Here is a 21,384-nt window from a genome sequence, read left to right as displayed (position 1 = left end):
AAATCTTTTTTTTTTATCTAAACAGTTAAAAATAAATCTGTGAACATTTTTGAGTTCTTAAAGAATTGTACATTTAAAATTTCTAACCATAATGATACCTGCAGTTTTAATATTTTATATTAAACAGAACATTATGTGTACTGGTTATGTTCCTATTTTAATGGTTTGTTGTAGTGTGCTATCTGAGATCCCTTTCCAACTCTTTTAAAATAATATGATCTGGTCTAATGATCTAAATAATACAATACATACCCCAAGCTTGAAACTGTTCATTTGTATTAATCTTATTATGAACTCAGAATAACAGTACAATTACACAATTTATGAAGATACTCAGAAGGCTTATGGAAGTGCCAGATGTTCTTTCCTCTGTGCGTATATTCCTTGAAAAAATACGTTTTTAAAATGTAAGCCTTTGGATAAGAAGTTAAACATATATAAATTAATACCAGCTATTTTTTATTCTTATTTTGAAGTTATATGTGGTGGTGATGTAACTTTAAAAAATCCTCAGGGAAAACCTTCTGGTTTTCTTGTTCCCGCTGAGCTTAACTGAAGCTTTAATTGGACTAACAGTTGCTTAATTAGACCTTTTTAAATTGTTTTCAGCTGTAAAACAGTTGGACATTTTAAGCTGCTGATAAAGTTTTAAAACTAGCTGCAAATGTGCCACTTTACTGAGAGCTGGAAATCAAAAGATTCAATCAAGCAAATTATGAGCTCAATTTAGGTTTTAATTAAGTTCAGTTGCAGTGTAAAACAGAAAATGAAGAAAATTGCTGGAGGCAGGTTAGGGATATTCGATGTTAATATCTTAATAGGACTCCACAACTTCAGTTCTTAAGGTTTTTTAATGTGGTATAGGTCTTTTCATATCATAAGAATTTGAGATCAGTTATAAACAAGAAAGCCAAGTGGCCCATCTAGCCTGTTTGCTACTTAGTAGCTAATTGATCAATGAGCCCCATCCAGCCAGGAAATTGGCTTTAATAGACTGGGTAGAGTGTTCCATACTCCGGCACCTTTTTGCGTAAAGAAGTGCCTTCTGTTCTAAGTTTTAAATGCAGTTCTGCACTTTCCACTTGTGTCCTCTGGCTTGTGTTTTACTGTTAGTTTCTGAAGAAATCCTCTGGGCATGCTTTTGAGGATTTTTAATACTTCTGTCTTCGGTCCATAAAGAACTGGTGTTCAACTGATTATTTTAATTTTAATTCAATTAAAAATACTTTAATTTCAGCAATTTAAGCCAATCATTACACTGGGAAAAAACACATCCAGACATAGCAGCCCTCCAGGATTGTAGCTGAACACCCTTAGTATCTAACCTTGCAGTCAAATCCTGACTCCCCTAATCAATTCCATTGTGAGAATCAATGAATTGATCAACTTTATAATGTATAACAAAGCAGCTGTTTGTACCAGGGACTTGTATGGTAATGGATCTCAGGGTTTCCTAATACTACTGCTTGAGTGCCTCTGTCTCCCAACCAAGCTCTCAAGTAACTTCATTGAACTACTGATTTTTTTATCTTATTTCACTTACAATTCAACATAGTTCAGTAATACAGTACATTTCATAGCTAACAAGTAATAGTCTAAATTTAAAAAACGTGAAAACAGTTTATAAAAATTCCAGCGAAACTGGAAAAACAAATACGTTTCGTCATGCAAGATCATCTTTGACAGAAGTTAATATACATTTTATTTTAAAATATTGGTAATAGCTTATGATGCTTCAGTATGTGCTTAATTTGAAATCCAGAAACTGATGGTAACAAAAGGTCAAGTGAACACTGTATTGCGGTTATGATTCAGATTGTAGTTTCAGTTTTCTTTCCTTGAAGCTGAAATTAAAACTGCATTATACACAACAGAATTTTATACAGTTACAGGATTCAGATGGTAAAGGCAACACAGCCTTGTCCCCCATTCAGATTGTTGGTGGGATAAAATGCTGCTGTTATTGGAACAGTTTATTTTTCAGACTGAAACTGGTTCAAACCCTTTCTGAGAAAATGAAACTTAAAAAAGTTATAAGGCATGCATTTCCTTAACTTGCCTCATATTGCTGTTCACCTAACCAAAGGACAGTACAGAAAGGTAAGACCAAGATGTAATTCTTTTCATTTACTAGAGTGATCCCAGAAATCATAAACTAACAGCATAAGAAGCATAGTGGAAGGTTTATAATAAGTAACACAACGTGTAAAATGTAATATTCTAATTAAATAAGAAAGGATACGCATGATTGGAAGCCAAATGGCCCATTTAATGTTTTAGGCTTAATTCAAAGAAAAAAATGAACTGTTGGAAAACTGTTGTCTGACAAGGTTATGACAAAGCACTGTAAGGCAATGGAATGATTGTTGCAACAGTTTTACTGTTGTGAAGGATGGTAAGAAAATGGGACGACCTTTTGTTCTAATAATTTTTTTTATGTCATAATCAAGAATCTGTGAAAATTCAAACTTCAAACGCCTTGAAGGCGCTTTCATAAAAGCTGTGCAAGGATTTGGGATTGGGTATTCAAAGACGTGTATTTGGGCTTTGCAATGAATTATCCTCCTAAGGTTTGATATGCACCTTGGGTAAATACAATAGAAATAAAATAAGAAGCTTAGAAAAAGTTGGAGGACAACAAATGCATCATAGATATTATGTTAAGAAATAATGATAAATTACCATCATATCACCCCTGAGGTCAGCAAATCTAATAAGAGTAGGAATTGAGGGGTTTCAAGGCTAGCAAAGGTTTGAAATGAGTCTTAATTTGTTTTAAAAAAAGAACAGAGAGAGATCAAACAGGGACATGTGCAGTAAAAAAATCATGTTCCTGTAATGCTCTGCACTCATTTACAAGAAGCTTCTATATTTTATAATAATAATAATTTTCTGTACACTCCACTCAAAGAACTTTAGAGGTAATGGGGACTCCCTATTGTAGTGCATCACTCACCAAACACCAGCTATCAGTGGGGAGGAGAACACAATGATTAAGAATTATTAGGAGGCCATGATCGGTAAAGGCCAATGAGACATTCAGTCAGCTCACCCCTATTATTTTCAAGAGATGCTCTGGGATTTTTAATGGGCACAGAACATGAGGACCACAGATTTATGATTTAGGATAGTGCTTTTTTTACAGCACAGTCTCCCACTAACCTCTTCCAGCAGCAACCTTAGCTTTCTCAGGAGGTCTCCCATCCAGGTAGTGGCCAGGTTCACACCTGCTGAGCTTCAACAATTTGCCAGTTGTGAGTTGATGACCTTATACTGTACATCATTGCTTTCAGTTACAAAAATTGTCAATTTTAGAGTAGCATGTATTTTAGAACCAATATATACTTATGAAAAAAAGAACCGCAACACCTCCTCCTCCACACTCTGGCCCTCCAGTCTGCGTGGAACAGGCTGAAGAGTGACTCATCCGTGAAGAGGACCTGATGCCACTGCTGACGAGTCCATCGATGCCTCTGTCTGGCCCAAGCCAGTCGGGTGTGGCATCTAGGAGGTGTGAGCAGAGGGCCTCTGACAGGTCGCCTTGCTCTAAAGCCAGCAGCATGGTGCCTCATTGTCCTGTCACTGATGCGGGCATTGTGTCTGCTGGCAGTTTCAGCAGCAGTACAGGTGGCAGATCTAAAACAATCTCTCAGATGGACCAGTCTGATGTGTTGGTCCTTTGGTGTGGATCTTGGACAGTCATCTGTCCTGCTGGTCTGCTGAAACCTTCTCTGCAGTCGGGACACAGTGGAGCGGCTTACTCCATAGTGTCTGGCAATGCTGGCACATGACATGCCTACCTGCAGCATGTCAATGGCCCTCTCCCTTGCTTCTGGTGACATTTGAGGCATTATGGAATGCACAGAAAACTGACAAAGTGTGGCCTTTTTCTTGCAGCTTTGAATTAAGGCCTTTTTAAAGATGACCTGATCAGGCATTGTTCTGCCTGAACCTCGTTGGGTAAAAGTGCACCTAACGAGCTTTCGTGTGATTGGCAAGTTGTAATTCCTCACTGCACAAGCTGTATTGCTGGTCAGAGGGCTTAAAACAAATTGACAACTTGTTGTGAAAGTACATAAGCTATAACTATAGTATTCTCATTCCAGAAAATGTTGCATTTCTTTTTCCATCAGGATATATTTAGTTTATATGATTTATAATCATATTAATATCATTTTATATTAACCTTTCAGATGCACAGATTACTATATGTGGGACAATGGTACTTTTTCTGTTATGTTTCACACAACAGGTGACTGTCTGGTTTCACATGCACAGAATTTCAAGGGCTTGAGAAACCTACAAATTCTAAACAATATAAGCAATGTTTTTTCTCATCTGAAAGATGTTTCTTTAAATGTCCGTATGGAATGTGGTTTCTGTATACATAGCCCTGTTCAGAAAGGGGGTTGATTTCTAGTATGGAACCTGGTTGTTCTTAAGAGATCTTTCTGGTACATGGTGCCAGGGACTACACATTGGCATATGTATTGCGTGCAGTAACACCGTGACTGCCCAAACAGATTAAAACAAAACACTGAGGACACTGCCAATATTAAACTACCAGCCAGACTTCAACACATCAAACATCCCTGAAGTATGAAGTGTGCTGGACTAGAGCTACAGTACCTGGGTGGTATCCAGATTGTAGATGAGTTAGAAGCCTTGGGGGTACCAGGCTCCTCTTAAAAATCTTGACTCCTATTGCAAAAGTGTAAGATAGTTACAGAAGGTATTGAGGAACCACCCACCAATTACAGAGTCTGAAACAGAAGCTGGCCTGTCAGGTAGCTGGCCAGAAAACAGGGGGTGACTTTTAAAACAGACAGCAGATCAAAAGGAGTAGAATGAAAGAGGGTTACAGGAAGATGAGAAAGAGGGTGGAGGACTTGCAGGGGCTCTGGGAGGGGCAGCTTCACAGAATAAAGCCCGGAGCATCAGAGATGCCTGGCCAAATTTCCCATTGGCCCTTATCAGTCATGGCCTCTTAATAATCCCCATCTACAGTATGAATTGGCTTTGTTACTCTGCTCTCCTCCCAACTGATAGCTGATGTGTGGTGAGTGTTCTGGTGCACTATGGCTGCTGTCGCATCATCCAGGTGGATGCTGCACATTGGTGGTGCTGGAGGGGAGTCCCCATTACCTGTAAAGTAGAGTGTCTGGAAAAGCGCTATATAAGAGTAAGCAATTATTATTATTATTATTATTATTATTATTATTATTATTATTATTATTATTATTATTATTATTAAGAGTGCTGCTTTTCACCTGTGTTACCTTTATTTTAATTTATTTTGTTATTGGTAAGATTTTGCTCTTTCTGAATTCTGCTGTACCCAACACCCTCTGGGCATTCTGAACCCAGACACAATTTAATTATTTTCTTATTTCCAGGTCTTGTTTTACAGTCCATTGCACTTGAACTGACCTAAAGAAAGGACAATGGGTGAAAACAGCTCTAAACAGTGGGTTCTGCTTGCAGCAGGATCTAAAGGCTGGGAAAACTACAGGCATCAGGTAGGTGTCTCATCTGTATAGACGTGCTTTTTTGTAAATCCTAATTTTTATGAAACGGAACATGTCATAGTGAAATGTGACATTTTGTAGAGCAAACTGTCTTCTTTAAATTTAAAAAGGCATATTTAATTTAACATCGTGCCTAGATATGGTAGTTGTATTCATCATAGCATGTTGGCATTCATACTGCAAACCTTAGTCTTAATTGAGGCCTACGTAACTTTTTTGGAGATGTGAGGTAATAGAGTATTGTTTAAGTGGTGCGTGCTTTTCTATACAGACTATCAAAGGATTAGTGAACTCTGTCAGATGAGCAAAAAAAGAAATTGTACAGACATTTATAGGGAGGTTTTAAGGAGATATGTGTTTCCAATAAAATATGTAAAAGTGTATTTGTGTCATTCTTTTTCAGAAATAGTCGGTTACAACAATATAAAGAGCAAGGATTTTCCTGACACAGTACATCAAATACAGTACCTACAAATGCTCAGATTATATTTTATGAGACCTTTCTCTCCTCATTTGCCAGGAGGCCGATGCCTCTTCTATCCATACAAACAGATAAACTAATGTTTGAACGTGTCTTTAGATACTGTTAGTATATTGGGACTACTGCTTTACACATTATGCAGAAGACTGAGAAGTGGTCATCGCTGTCATTTAACCTTTTGTTACCTAATTCATGTATGTTACTCTGCATTAATATCATCAATAGTGGTGAGATCACACACAAATGTTGTAAATGTACAATTCCACTTTTTTAATGTTGTTGACCTTGTAACTTGAATTTGGACATCTAGAGGAACTTAGATTTTTTTAATTGCCAAGTGTTTCTCCGTCGTATTCTACTGTCTACCACAGGCCAATGTGTGCCATGCATATCAGATTGCGAAGAGAAACGGGATTCCAGATGAGCAGATAGTGGTTATGATGTATGATGACATCGCCTATAATGAAGAGTAAGTTTTGAAAACATTCTCAGATCATGTGTACACAGTGAAAAGTGTTTTAGTCCTTTACACGCTACATGCTGGTTTGGCACCCCACATGGTATTGCCTACCCTTCGACAGAGCTCATCCCTCAATCTCTCCTCCCTAATCTATCAGGACCCAAAACAAAGTGTGGAAAATATGTCCTAAAATCCCAAGTTTTTAATATTTTGTCATAGTGTGGAACCCTTTCATAGTGTGGTTCTAACCTGGAACACCTTTGTCTGGCCCCAGTTGCACTCCCAGACAAAGCTGAGGTGTTGCAAGATTTTTTGCTACCAGAATTTGAAACAGCTGTCACGAACCGCATTCCTACGAGCACCTCTCACCGCCAACACCCGCGCACTAATTAATCAATTGTCATTGCTCATACTCTTCCCTATTTATACCCTCTCACTCCACTCGGTCCCCACTCGCTATTACCCTTGGCTTTCTCTGGTGCGCGCTACAAGTCTTGATTTGATTTTTGGCTATACCTTGTTTCCTCCTGGTTTGACTTCTCCTTGCTGCTCATTTTGGATTTGGATTCACTCGACCTGACTCTTTTGGCTACATGAACTAGTTATTTTGCCTCGACTACGACTTTTGCCGTTTGCCTTTGGGATTCGGATGTCAATCTGTAGCAATAACCTTCAGTCTCAGTGCCGCATAGGGTCCAACCTGGTGCTCCCAATGCCTTCTCTGACAACAGCAGCTCTTTGCAAGGAGTGTGACAAAGCTCCCGTTGCATAGCAGATCCATTCTAGGCTCCAGGCTCTTGCCAATTCAGTAAAAGAAGCAGAAGAGCAGAATATGCCAGTCTTCCAAAATTTACTCTGCCTGGCCATTTTCTTCTTCTCATGCTCTAAGCCAACAGCCGAGGTAAGGCACTGGACATAGGACTGACCTGGCTCGCAGATAACAGTTTTGCATGGCAAGCCAAGGAAACTCTGTCCAACTTCAAGCTCTTCCCAGTCCCCACCAGCCCATGGCTTGATCTAATCCTTGGGCAATCCTGGATTAGGAGGTGCTTGTGCTTCACCTAAGGTGATGTTCGATGTCGATGGATGTTGAACAGCACAAAGTCATTTTAAATATATATTGTATTTATACAATACTTTTCATTCTGAAAGGTCCAAAAGTATAGGTGATTTACAGCTTGAAGAGGGCTCACTTCCAGCTTCCTCTGGTATTGCAGGCAAGAGTGGACAAAAATGACTTGACCTGCTTAAACTTAGAGGGATGAAATTTTGTGGGGAAGACTGAAAAAGTTAAAGAAACTTTGTAAAAAAAGCGGGATTATGGAGCACTGCTGTAGGACCGAACATAGCCTTGGGTTAATGTTGTTTTTAAAGCTTGCATTACCTGCAAGACTGCATGACAATCCCATATCTTTACTGAGCACAAATGTGATGTACTGTATCTTGGAGCTTAGTCATCAATGACATTGTGAGAAAACAAGAAAGCGAGTACTGGAGTTCATTCAGATGGGATTTTTTAGCATGAATTAAAATTGTTAATTGATCACTGTCAATTGGATGCCATCGTAATAATAACCAAGTTGCAAGCAATAATAAAATTTGTAATTTATATTTATTTCCTCCCACAGAAATCCATACAAAGGGAATATCATTAATGTTCCTAAAGGAGAAAACGTGTACGTAGGAGTTCCTAAGGATTATACTGGAGCTGTAGGTAACCCTTTCCTTCTGTCTTTCTGTTTACAATAGCTGCTCCCTTTGGGTCACAGTTAAAAACACATCTCTTCTTAGTTTGATTTACTTGCCCACACTCCTTTATCAAAAGTGTGTTTTGGACTGAATGATTTGCACAGTCTGGCGACCCATCCAGGGTGTTTTCTCTCTTGTGCCTGTTGGTTGATAGGGTAGGCTCTGGCTCCCCTGTGACCCTCGATAGGGAGAAGTGGTGAGAAAAGTGATGGATGGGTGGATGGATTTGCACAGTATGTTTTTCATGAGAACTGCAAGCATTCTCGTTATAGTGAGCCAGGTATAAACAATACTTATGGCTTTGCTTGGCTTAGAGAGCTACTTAAGTCTTTCACTAGGTGTGCTGTTCTTTGAGTAGCCCTGTGCTGTACAGTATATTCTGAAGTAATGTAGTGATATTGTGTATTTTTAAAATACACTGTATGCACACGTGCTTAGGAAAATGAGAGGGCAGTAGGTTTTCAGGTTAAGGGTGATCTAGGTTAATATTTAAGAGCAATGTTTTCTTGAAGTTCTCTGACAGGATGGACTTAAACATGCTTCATCTTTGAATAAGTGGGTTCGCTTAGTTCAATGGATGTTTTCAGATTCTAAAGTGATAATACTATTTATTCCTGTATTCCTCCCAGGTGTCTCAAAGAATAAGAAGGCCTCTGTCAGAAAGTGACTCTTTGTAAAAAGGAAACTGACAGTAGTAACAAAGAAAGTGATAGTAGTAAAAAAGAAACTGTATAGGATTACGTCTCCACATTGAGGACATTAAACAGAGGATCAACAGGCTGTCAGAAAAAAAAGCAATTTAAATAAAGGTCTAGGTAACACTTATCATACATCACACAAAAAGGGATTTCTCTGATTAAAACACAATGAACAAGGGGCACCTATTCTATAAAATAGCTATCTTCCTTGCTAAATGTGAGGAATAATACAGAATAAGGTGAGCTGCATCTTCCTGGCACTAGAGGGAAGAGTTGTACCAATGTTACCAAAAACATACTGTACAATAACTTGAAAAGTATGGTACATTATGCCATAATCTTGTCTGTTTACTGGATTTTTAATGTTTCAGCTGAATATTGCTGAGAAACACTGGACTGTACTGACTACACCAGCTTTGGGATTTTATAATAATCCACCTTTAAAGTATTTCAGTGATGGTATTATTTGCTAAATAAAAATAATTTTCAGCAGCCTGTGTGTTGAAATAATGTGCTTATTAAAGATGGGTGGATGAAGGGTTACATTATTATGTCAAAGGTAATGGATATATTCAAGATCCAAATTTGTGTACACATTGAAATTTGATTTGTTCCCAGAATATTACGTTGCAAAACGACTTAAAATCTTAGATAGATACTTTATTGATCCAGTGAAGGAAATTGCAGTGCAACAGCAGCTTAACACAGACAACACAGACACAGTGTAATGAATGATACAATAATAATAATACAATACATACAATACAATCAGTACAGTGAGAAGTGCACTAAGAAGAGTTACTCACAGTCCAGAACACACAAAGAACAAACCAGATCAGAAACATACACAAAAAAGTCATTTTGCACAATATGACTATAGATATAAATGTATTGCACAGGTCCCTAACATATATTGCACAAAAACGGTTTTAAACAGGGAAAGAAAAAGAACAAATGTATCTTGCAATACCCAGCAAAGTACTGTATCAATGCTCAGTTAAGAAAAAGAGGAAAAGTGATTTTTTAATCCTTGTCATTGTGAAAATCCCTAGCTGGACAGTAGAGGGGGGGCATGATGATGTTATAGTGGTTGTAAAAACATTTGAAGGGCTGTAGGGCCATGTTTCAACCCTTTGTCAGCAGACTGACACAAGTCCCTGCCCTGCACTTTAGTAGTGTTACCATCTCAATTGTATTCTTGCTATGGAATGCTTTGTGCAGTAAGAGGTCCTCAAAGGTGAAGAGTCTTACAGAGCTTGTCCATGAGACCAAAAAAGTCTCCGAAACACTCCAAAACACTGATGTGGTCTCGTTTCATGTTCAGAAAGCATCTGGATGCTTATCTAATTTTTGTGCTGCTCCTTTAATAATCCTGTAGTTTTTTATCTTTATCATTTTTAGTTACACTTTCTTCCATTACTACTGCTTTTGTGTGCACAAGTAAGACTAATTGGAGAAGTTAGATTTGAAGTGATTTGATTATCAGAGTAAATTACCTCTCGTCTATTTAAGGGCCCATTGCTTGCTGGGATAGGCTCCTGCTCCCCCGTGACCCTGAATTGGATGAAGTGGTTAGAAAATGGATGGATGGATAGATATTTAAGTGGTCTTTGTAATAGTTGCTTTCTCTCTCCTTTCATTCTAAATTATGGATTGCTCAGAACCATTCAGTTTGACATCATGACATTGCTTTTCCTAATCCCTGCTCTCCTGCAGGAGGTGTCCGCTGAAAACTTTCTTGCAGTCCTCAAAGGAGATGTGTCAGGAGTAAGAAAGTGGGGACCCAAAAAAGTGATAAGGAGGTGAGTCTGTTCTGCCTCTTTCTGTTGTGACAATCTGAATGTTGCTAAAACTACAAATGGGTGTTAATGATTTGGTTAAAACCTTAAATTATTGCAAATTAAACAAATTTATATTCACCCTTAAATCTGATCATTTATTATATTTTTCTTAAATATTCCATAATAGTGGAAAACATCCTTAGTTCAGCTTGTTGTAAAGGTTTACATAATTGCAATTTATTATCCCCTTGAAATAATGACGTTCTATTGTTTGCTTTTATACAGCGGATCCTATGATACCATTTTTGTGTATCTAACCGACCATGGCAACAGTGGGATATTTACATTCCCAGGTTCTGAAGTAAGATATTTTGCTATTTGAATTCATTTAGTATTGTTTTTACTTTAAATTGTAATTACTTTTAATTTGTGGAATTATTTCTGTTGCAGTTATTGGCCCTGGAATTAGTAGAAACTGTTACACAAATGTCCAGAAATAGTCAGTTTTCCAAGGTAAGTGTGAAAGAAAATGAAAAAATAAAATTGACCAAATTCTACAAGTTTAAATCTAATAAATGGTCTTTAAAACATTTTAGATGGTGATTTATATTGAAAGCTGCCACTCTGGATCAATGATCAACGACCTCCCAAAGGATGTCAATGGTAAGTTTTCTTTGAATTTTTTATTGTATCAATGTACATGATTTTCAGAGAATAAAAAGCAGGTTTAACTTAAATTATTGCAGCAAAAGGAAACATACATTGAATCAGTCAGCATATGCCACAGTTATAGTCATAGTCGAAGCTAGAAGTTTTTGCTACAAAACTCAACTGCAAGTACACCTAGTTTAAAAGAATATAAAACCACTTCTCATTTCTGCTTATTTACTATTAGCATGTTAATGTTTTAGCAGCAGCATTATGTTTGCTCATATTATTGCCAGCAGCCATATCACCCTGCAACTCACAACTGGCAACCCACTGAAGCTAAGCAGGTGTGAGACCTCCTGGGAAAAACTAAGGTTGCTGCTGGAAGAGGTGTTAGTGGGGCCAGCAGGGGGTGCTCACCCTGCGGCTCATGTGGGTCCTAATGCTCCAGTGTAGTGACGGGGACACTATACTGTAAACAGGCACCATCCTTCGGATGAGACGTAAAACCAAGGTCCTGACTCTCTGTGGTCATTAAAAAGCCCAGGGTGTTTCTCGAAAAGAGTAGGGGTGTAACCCCGGCATCCTGGCCAAATTTCCCCATCGGCCTTTATGAATCATGTCCTCCTAACAATCCCCCTCTATAAATTGGCTTCATTACTCTGCTCTCCTCCCCACTGATCGCTGGTGTGTGGTGATTGTTCTGGCGCACTATGGCTGCCGTCGCATCATCCAGGTGGATGCTGCACATTGGTGGTGGTGGAAGGGAGTCCCCATTACCTGTAAAGCGCTTTGAGTGGAGTGTCCAGAAAAGCGCTATATAAGTGTAAGCAATTATTATTATTAATTATTGTCATATTGTGTTTGCATTTGTAGTCTATGGAGTTTCTTCAGCCCGCTCAGACCAGGCCACCTTTGCCTGTTATTTGGACAGAGACAGGAATGCTTATCTGTCAGATGAATTTAGTGCACTCTGGATGCACCACATTGAAACGGTTTGTAATTTTCTTTTTTAATCATTGCATTTTTTGTTTTTGCTTGCATGTACTTTTCTGAAACAATGCAACAAACTCCATGAAAAAATATACAAATATTTACTGATTGAGAGCTGATGACAGTTTCTGTAACAGGGCTTGTTCTGTGTGAGCCTGTCATGGCAATGTAACTTCCTGAAGACAGGGGTTCCTGATCCTGGTTCAATTGTGTAACCAAGAGCTCGGCTGGAACAAAACCCAGCAGGTGTGGTCCTTGCTACTTGCTATTCTATATAATATTAATCTCAGCAAAATTAAGTGGGATTCATGAGAGGATTAGGTCACAAGGAGTGTCTTCAAGTGCTTAAAACAGTTTGGAAGGTGTTAACAAGTATAAAGTGCCACTGTGTCTGGGATTAATTGTTTGTGGGAAGGCACACAATGCTGTTTATGCTACATCTGCCTTGAAGGAAGGAAACAATCAAAGACTTCAATCCCAGCAACAACCACATTGAAGCTACACAAAGACATTAGGAAGATCGGGATCAATGAAGATATCTGGCAGGTCATAGTATTGCTGAAATGCCAAGGCCGGTTACAGCCGCAAGGGTGGTGATGCATCAGAGCCCAAGCACAAGTGACCAGAGAGTGGTGGAACACTCAAAGAGACCCAGCTGATTGAGGTCCAGGATGCTCCAGGAGAAAGAAAGTGAAAACAGAAAGGGTGATGATAGAATAATTACTGGCCAGCAGGGCTAAAACAGCCCAGGACAGACAGTAACAAGAAGAGAAACTGGAAAAAGTCAGACAGAAATGGCCGACAGAGTAAGTAAAGCACCAGCCGGACAGCAAGATAAAAAACCTAGTGAGGGATGATGACCCCTAAGATGCTGGCTGTCTGCACCCCTGGCAACCTAAGCACCAGTCCCAAATTAGGGCTGCTCATCCCAGGCCGCCAACCGGAAACTGGGACCTTCGACTCTGGGATGGAACCAGCTACCGAGCCTCCACAAGGAAAAGGGGCGACACAGATCTGGGAAGCGGCTTTCCAGGTAGCCAGGAGTGCAGGCTGGCAAACCCACAGGCCGATGTGCAGGACAAGAAAAGGAGTCTCCTCAGGGTGCAGCTGTGCTTTGTCCCAGGGGCTTTACTGAGAGGAGGGGTCTCATCAAACTGGCAAGGCAGGAAATCCCCACACAGTGGTGCAGTCAGAGGCCCAGGAACCAGGTCTCCTCCAAGCCCAGGCCAGGCGTGCACTGTCAAAGCACGGTCTCCAGGTTTCACTCTCTGACCACGGCTCCTGGGTGCGAGCAGAATCGGATACCCAGGTGTCCTCTGGACCAACTGCGGGCGACATCTTGAAGGACAGGAGGCAAAGACCCATCCTAAGATCCCTCTCAACTCTCAGAGCTGTTAACACAGCTGCAGAAAGCCTCAGGAAGGAGCAGAAGGCTCCTTTGGGACACTTGAAGGAGACTGGGGAAAAGGGAGAAAGAATAGAACCCAGACAGCCTGGGAAACAGGAGGGAGAGGAATAGAAATCAGCCCTGAACTAAAAGAGGAAGCCTCCCCCAAAAAGAAGGTAGAAGGGCAGCCAGAAAGAAGACAGAAGAGAAAAAGTACAAAGGACAGGAAACAAAACTGGGCTGCGGGAAAAGAGGTGAGGGGACTGCATGGACAGGAGGTGAAGGGGCTGCAAGGACAGAGCCCTGGGGTCCTGGGTGACAGAAGCTCCCAGCTGGATTCAGGACTGAACTGCGAGGAAGGAGGCCAGCAGAGAATAATCCAGTGTTCCCAGGGCAGAGGTCAGGGCCGTGCAGTCAGGAACTTGTACAGAGAGCTACACAGGGAGAGCCCTGTGGTCCTGGACAGCGGGAGCTGCCTTATGGATGTGAAATGGAAGCATGGGGATGGGAGGCCAGCAGAGAAAAGGTCCAGGGTTCCCAGGATGGAGACCAGCAGGGCTGCACTGAGAGAGCCCTGGGGTCTTGGATGACAGAAGCTGCCTTCTGAAAGTGGGACAGAACCACGGGGATGGGAGACCAGCAGGGAAGAGTCCCAGATTCCAAGGGCGGAGATCTGGGGTCGTCAAGTAGTCCAATTCCGGAGGAAGTAGTGTAGCTAAGTGTCCTGGAAACAGAGTCTGAGCAGACTGGCTTATGCAGCAAGCCCTGGAAAACCATGAGCCCTCGTGAGAATGTGATGGTTATCTAGGGTAACTGCTAGCTGAGAGACGCCGTATGGGTGCAATCATGATCATTTCCCTCAAATTGTCTGCCACAGCTTTTTTCAACACACTTGACAACATTGCGAACCACCTGAGTCACCTGAGATTCTTAATTGCAGCTAAAGATTTTTCACCTCATATAATACTATTGTGGGTGATTGTCTTGTGTAGTTTTCCTATGTATTGGTTCTTTTTGTACGTTTATCACCAACAGTTGATGGAACAAATAAAGCTGAGGTCACATACAGTACAGTAGATACTGTATGATTAAAGATGAAAGAAATGAGAATTGTCACCCTGCATCTTTGCAGCCTGGATGATTGTGCTTTGTTACGTGGAGTCTTAATGGAAGAAACAATTGGAAACTTAAAACAAAGGTGTACTCCAGGAATAATAAGATGGGTCTGAGAAAGAAATGAATTGAGAAGAGAGGAAGTTCCAGTTACTCTTGGTAATTCCACAGAGTTTTAACCTGAGAGCTTTACTGATCCAAATGCTCCAGGAAGGCTGTCCTCAAGTTCTTTGGGGGTCTGGAAAAGGATTTTCATGTTCACCTCTGATTTTATTCATGTCACTGTTTGTCCATTGCAATTTTAGCTTCTTCCAGAAATGTCACAACGGGGCCAGCACCAGGTTATTCTGCTAGGGGGTGACTAGTACATTTCTGAGGTAGTCAATGTATACCATATGAGTATACTGTATATTAGCATTCCCCTTTACCTCAGATGCTTTCTAAAGGCAGGGGGAAGGGGAATGGGCTTCCTCACTGTCTTTCCAGAAGAGGTAGTACAGAAGTACTCTTCTTTCTGTATGACCCAGCACAATTTCCCTCAGTCCAAAGCCATACTGATGGGTTAATTGTCTTCTGGGAAAACTGGCCCAGGTGTGTGTGTGTGTTTGTGTCAGTATGTGTTCTGCGATTGACTGGTCCAGGGTGTATTTTGCCCTGAGCCTGTTGCTTGCCATGATAGACTCCAGCTCCCCTGCGACCCTGTGTAGGATAAAGAGGTTAGAAAACGAATGGATTGTTGGATCTCTCAACACTGGGACGGTAATACTGTCATGCTCAAGTATAAGTCTCTGCCCTGTATTATGTGTTGAATGCAAGTTTGAAATTTGTCTGCTATTTCTTCTATTATATGATAGTGTTTAATGGCTAACCAGCTTGTTAAAGATTGTCTCCGCTCTCTCTTTTAAAGTCTGACTTAGAAGGGGAGACTCTCCAAGACCAGTTTAATTATGTAAAGAAGAATATGAAACATTCCTTCCCTTGCCAGTATGGAAACCGGGTATGTTCTCAACACAACTCAAACAAATCTGTTTTCTCTTTAAACTTTGTTTATTTTGTCCTATAGCTTTATTGTAAAAAATGTACAATACAGTATGTTCAGCAAATTATTTATTAATGTGTATAGTATTCTGAATATCAAATAACATTTTCTTTAAATACATAATTTACAACAGTTGATGGAACAAATAAAGCTGAGGTCACAAACGGTAAATGTTATTACAGGACATTAGTATTGTCACCCTGCATCTATATAGTTTGTGAATAGGGAACAAGTATGAGTTAATACTGAAAAGTAGAAAGAAGGGTGTGAGCTTTAAAGAAGATACCTGCAGAAGGCTCTACAGTCAAATTGTTGCATTCTTTCCAACTTTTTGTGGACTTAATCTCTATTCCTTTTGAAGCTGGATGTTAAGACAGTTTTCCACTCACACTGTATGTACTATATTTAATTATATTATTATTGTATTCCTGTGTTTTGTGATTAATTGGGGTTATAATGAAAAGTGAAAAGAAAATATCTTCTTGTATACATACAGTACATGACTTGGATTACCTCTTATACTGTATGTTTATATATGGACCTTGATACATGCTTACATGTGTGAAATTTAAAAATATGCTTAAATTATGTTAAAATTGGTATATCAGTCAAATGGTTTTCATTGGATTTCAAATATGTTTATTTTGTCATATTTCCAAATAAACAAACATTGCAATGTACAGTATGTGTAAGGTTGGTTTTTAGGGTGCAATTTTTTGTGGCACTTAGGTTCTTTTTTATTTTGCAGGACATTGCAAGGAAAACAATTACTGAGTTTTTAGGGAAATCAGCAGTTCCACATATCCAAAGGAGGTCTTGGGCATTAAAGCCAACAGATATTGCACCCAGTTACAATGTCCCACTGGAAATCCAAGCTAACAGAATCCAAAGAGCACGTGACTCAGCACAAAAAGCAATACATGAAAGAGAGTACAAAAATATGCTCCGGGTAAACAGGCATTTAATTTTTTATTTGCATTTTTCTTTCAGAGACATGTATTCATCTTTACTTATATCAAATCATTCTCACAATCCTCTGTTGGTGTTGTGTAAACTGTTGAGAGATAATTGTATAACTAAATTTGCTTATACATTGTAGTCTTTTCATGATTTGTTGTCCCGTGATCTGTGCTATTCTACTGATCATGAAAAAGATATTAATAAGTAATAAGTCCATTATATATTGCTAAGCTCTGTATATCCTATTGTTACCACAGAAACAAAATGGTATGAGGGTTTAAATGTTGATCAAAGCAGGCAGAAACACAAAGACAGGCTGTAACATAAGAACAGGTGTTCATCCAAGTAGCGTGCTTAGCCCAAAACAGCTACAGGTATGTACTGTACGTACAGTAAAGGAACAAGTAATAGGTTTATTCCCTGTTGAAAAGAGAAGAGAGAAAACACAACGTTTCGGCTGTGAAGCCTTCTTCAGGTAAAGAGCCTTCTTCACACCTGAAGAAGGCCTCACAGCCAAAACGTTGTGTTTTCTCTCTTCTTTTCAGCATGGAATAAACCTATTACTTGTTCCTTTACAGACTACGCATGCTGATGCAGCTACGCACCTGAATGTACAGTAGAACTGGTTGAAAGCTTAGGAACACAGACAGATAATATTTTCTCCTCACTTTATGTAAGACCTATTTCTTGACTTATGCTGTGAAATTAAATTTTGGATTTTCCTATGACTTGAGAACAGATGCCCTCATCAGTCAGGGAGCTAACAATTTGTTTTTTCAGACAAGAAAGGAAATTGACAAGGCAGTGTGTGCCATCGCAAAACATGCTTGTCCATCCGGAGCTGAGAGAGCTCTGAGAGAGAGAAGAGATCCAACCCAAGTCCGTGAGCTGAAGATCATCACACAGCACTTCAGAACCTGCTGTTATGACTGGAATGACACAAAGGTGAGATGGCATTTGAAAGGTTATTAGTCATAAATGCCAAAAGAAGATCTGTGACTCTAGTTTTCAATGGGCTGCCACTTCCACAAACTTGCAATTAGTTCACTCTCTGGTTTTTCACCAGAAAGGCTGGTGAGATGGTAGATTAAGAACAAAATTAATAATAATTAATAATTCCTTACATTTATATAGCACTTTTCTGGACACTCCACTCAAAGCACTTTATGCTTTAAGTAATGGGGACTCCCCTCCACCACCACCAATGTGTAGCAGCACCTGGATGATGCAACAGCAGCCATAGTGCTCCAGTACTCTCACCACACATCAGCTATCAGTGGGGAGGAGAACAGAGTGATGAAAGCAAATCATAGAGGGGATTATTAGGAGGCCATGATTGGTAAAGGCCAGGAAGAAATGTGGCCAGGACACTGGGGATACACCCCTACTCTTTTCAAGAAACACCCTGGGGCATTAGGACCCACACAGACCACAGGGTGGCCCCACTATCACCTCTTCCAGCAGCAACCCTAGCTTTCCCAGGAGGTCTCAGATCCAGGTACAGGTAACTATCTGCACCATAATAGTTCATCACACTTTGCTCTTGGGTGTTATTCCTAGTGAATTGTCTTTCTCAGTCCAGTAATTTTTGTTTCCTTCTTTAATTAATTTGGGGGTGGTATTGGTTAAATAATAACTGTTGTCTTTTTCTTTACAGTACAAATATGCTATCTCACACATGCATGTCTTTGTTAATTTGTGTGAATCAGGAACACCAGTTGAAAGGTTGGTTTTCTTTTTTGTACGATCAGTACAGTATATACAGGAATACATATGTACAGATTTACAATATTATTGTTAATAGTAAGTGGAAATGATTCCATAGTGTGAGATCCTTTTCTTTTTCATTTTCATTGCATGCATTAGTGCAGAACAGACAAACACAAAAGACATGCATGTAGTATATTAGAACCTTAAATCAGTGCAATTCACTATTTCTTGAAAATATGCATCCACAACCTTGAAATTACAAAGAGGGTGTTCTGTATAAAGATAAGGAACAAGTAATAGTTTTATTCCATGCTGAAAAGAGAACAAAACACAATATTTCGGCCGTGGAGCCTTCTTCAGGTGTGAGGTGCTCGCACCTGAAGAAGGCTCCATGGCCGAAATGTTGTTTTCTTTCTTCTCTTTTCAGCATGGAATAAAACTATTACTTGTTCCTTTGCAGCCTACACATGCTGACACAGCTACCCACCTCTATAACAATAATATTACTTAGGGGGTTACTGATACTGACAGGTTTTGAGGTACCTGTACAATATAAAAAGTATTTTATATAAAATAGATTTCAGTGTGAATTGATTCAATAGATTATGTAATTTAGCAAGAGACAAATATAAGATGCTACCACGTTGAGCATAGAAGAATAATTTAGAGAATTATTTTTTTAATTTACAAAAACTTTTCACCAAGCCTAAAACAGCCAATACTCTGGGATTCCATTGTGCTGGCTGCAGGAAAGAGTTCTATCTTGTCCTGTCTCTATATAATATAGTGCAATTGTGTTTCATTTTCCAAAGTGAAATCTACACATAAACCATAGTGTGCTGCATTTGGTATGTGTTTATTTTCCAGCTATTCTACAAAAACTCGATACATAGTCGTGTTTGTCTTTGGTACATCTTTTCTAGATTGTACGTATGTGTACCATTGGATAATAGAGAAACCCATCAGCATAGTTCATTCATACATTTCCTCTTCCTGTATTTGTTTCCAAGCTAACTGTGTTTGTAGGTAGACTGTAGGGTACATTGCAAATTTTACAATAGGATCAGATTGGAATAGAATTGGGATTATCAAGTAGGCACATACATTTTCATTTTCATAAACCCAGTTTTCAATCAAAATAATTCACATAAGTACATTAATTTGTGGTGCAGATGCTTGTGTGTTCTGGTACACATAAATTACACGTACAAAAACATTTAAAAGCCTATTTTCTATTTATTAGATTTATTTATCGTGAACAGTGCTTGGCTCCGGGAGTGTAATATTTGTGGTGGTGGGAAGTATAATTACAATATATATTAGACCTATGTTAAAATAAAATAATTGTAACCTTTTTTTTCCTACAGAATTATGGCTGCTATAACTCAAGTGAGCAGAACCCAGCAAAAGCATTGAATATTTTAAAGAACCTGTTTTTAAAAACCTGTTCTGAAGCGTGATTTGTTTTCCGTTTATACCCATCTGTTTTAGTGATGTTTTTGAAATGCATGCGTTTTCTTTATATATTCCTGTATTTATTTCATATACTCAGAACATAGCATTAAAAGGTTTCTGTGTTGAAATTTGCAAAGATAGTATTTGAAGACATTCGCTCAGATACACTGAATCTTATGAATTGAATATTACATATAGCTTATGTAATCTTTTTAAAATAGTCACTACTTTAAAAATGGTTATTGTCAATGGTCTAAAAATCCCTGAATCTTGGGTTAAAGGGTTAAAGTGGGACTTGATTTCTTTGGAAGGTGATCATGCATGGAGCAGTGTGGTGGTGCAATAGTTAACATTGCTGCCTCACAACATAGGTGCCCTGGGTTCAGTTCTGGACCTAAGGTGCTATCTTTGTAGAGTTTGTACAATATGTTCTCCCTGTGTTTGTATGGGCTTCCTCCCACACTGGTACTTTTTCTATCAAAATAAACTGTATTTCACAATAAACATCTCAGAATAAATATATACTCATGCAAAGTCATGTGATCTCTACTATATTACAAATGTTCTAAAAAAGGTGAATGTCCTTTACCAAATAATCAGAGCAAGTGGATGCTGGGACTGGATTTGTACGATGAAAAGAGTCCCTCCAAGCCCTACCACTTTATCCATGCCTTTTCCCTGTCCTGGCTCTGAAACTGCGGTTGTCCAGTCCTCCGCAGGAGTTCCAGGGAACAGGGATTTCCTCTTTAGTCCCTGTTCAGGGCCCACAGTCCCTTCCTATGCTCCTTCACTATTAAAAAGCCTCCCACACTGGTCATTTTTTTCCAATTAAAAGATAAACTTTATTTCACAAAAAAACATTTCATAATAAGTACACACTCTAACAACTTATCAAGCTCACATCAATTAAGAACGTTCCAAATCAGGTGATTGTCCATTATCAATCAGTTCCAGTGGGTTGTGGGGCCAGATTTGCACAATGAAAGAGTTCCTCCAAGCCCTACCACACCGTTATCCACGCCATTTCCCTGTCCCGGCTCTGAAACCACGGTCGTCCAGTCCTCCGTAGGAGCTCAGGGCACAGGGGTTTCTGTTTTAGCCCCTGTACAGGGCCCAGAGCCACTTCCAGCGCTCCCTCACCATTGGAGAAGCCCCATTTGGCGATGTTGTGCTTCACCCTTCCTCCGAATCCGCAAGGACCTTCTCCTCCATCTCCCTCGCTCCCCACTCTGTGTTGTGCTGAATGAGAGTGCTCCTCGCGTTCCAGAGCCCTTGTTTTGTTAAGGACACCAGTAGCCAAAGCAAGTACTGTGTCCCCTTGTCCAGTCCGGTCAGTGTCAGCCCCAGCAGTTACTGTAACTGAGCACTGTTCCTGCTCCCAG

General features: G+C 39.6%; 1 protein-coding gene across 4 annotated transcripts; it reads left to right on the top strand.

Moving 5' to 3' along the window:
• The first annotated feature begins 1,720 nt into the window (after positions 1-1,720).
• On the top strand, positions 1,721-20,506 carry LOC107078448 (legumain-like). Of its 4 annotated transcripts, none has more exons than XM_015355960.2 (14): positions 1,734-2,100; positions 5,397-5,519; positions 6,381-6,478; positions 8,098-8,179; positions 10,633-10,718; positions 10,983-11,058; positions 11,148-11,210; positions 11,294-11,360; positions 12,222-12,340; positions 15,746-15,835; positions 16,626-16,826; positions 17,618-17,782; positions 18,495-18,562; positions 19,915-20,506. In XM_015355960.2, exons 2-14 carry the CDS (start codon positions 5,445-5,447, stop codon positions 19,961-19,963), a joined length of 1,239 nt encoding a protein of 412 aa, XP_015211446.2. In that variant the 5' UTR covers positions 1,734-2,100; positions 5,397-5,444; the 3' UTR covers positions 19,964-20,506. The 4 variants fall into 4 exon arrangements, with proteins under 4 accessions (XP_069050403.1, XP_015211447.2, XP_015211446.2 ...); XM_069194301.1 differs by lacking the exon at positions 1,734-2,100 and adding an exon at positions 2,152-2,395; XM_069194302.1 differs by lacking the exon at positions 16,626-16,826 and having other exon boundaries at positions 1,721-2,100.
• Positions 20,507-21,384: the final 878 nt, after the last annotated feature.

Source organism: Lepisosteus oculatus, chromosome 9 (assembly GCF_040954835.1).
Source record: "Lepisosteus oculatus isolate fLepOcu1 chromosome 9, fLepOcu1.hap2, whole genome shotgun sequence".
In the NCBI taxonomy this organism is placed as follows: domain Eukaryota; kingdom Metazoa; phylum Chordata; class Actinopteri; order Semionotiformes; family Lepisosteidae; genus Lepisosteus; species Lepisosteus oculatus.
The sequence above is the reverse complement of the archived record's forward strand: the minus strand, read 5'-3'. Positions and strand labels throughout refer to the sequence as shown.

Bases quoted from the DNA above. Each gene is read 5' to 3' on its own strand.
- LOC107078448 (XM_015355960.2), top strand. From the start codon at position 5,445: ATGGGTGAAAACAGCTCTAAACAGTGGGTTCTGCTTGCAGCAGGATCT. The intron at 5,520-6,380 runs GTAGGTGTCTCA...TGTCTACCACAG, and splicing joins GGGAAAACTACAGGCATCAG to GCCAATGTGTGCCATGCATA. The intron at 15,836-16,625 runs GTATGTTCTCAA...TTTATTTTGCAG, and splicing joins CTTGCCAGTATGGAAACCGG to GACATTGCAAGGAAAACAAT.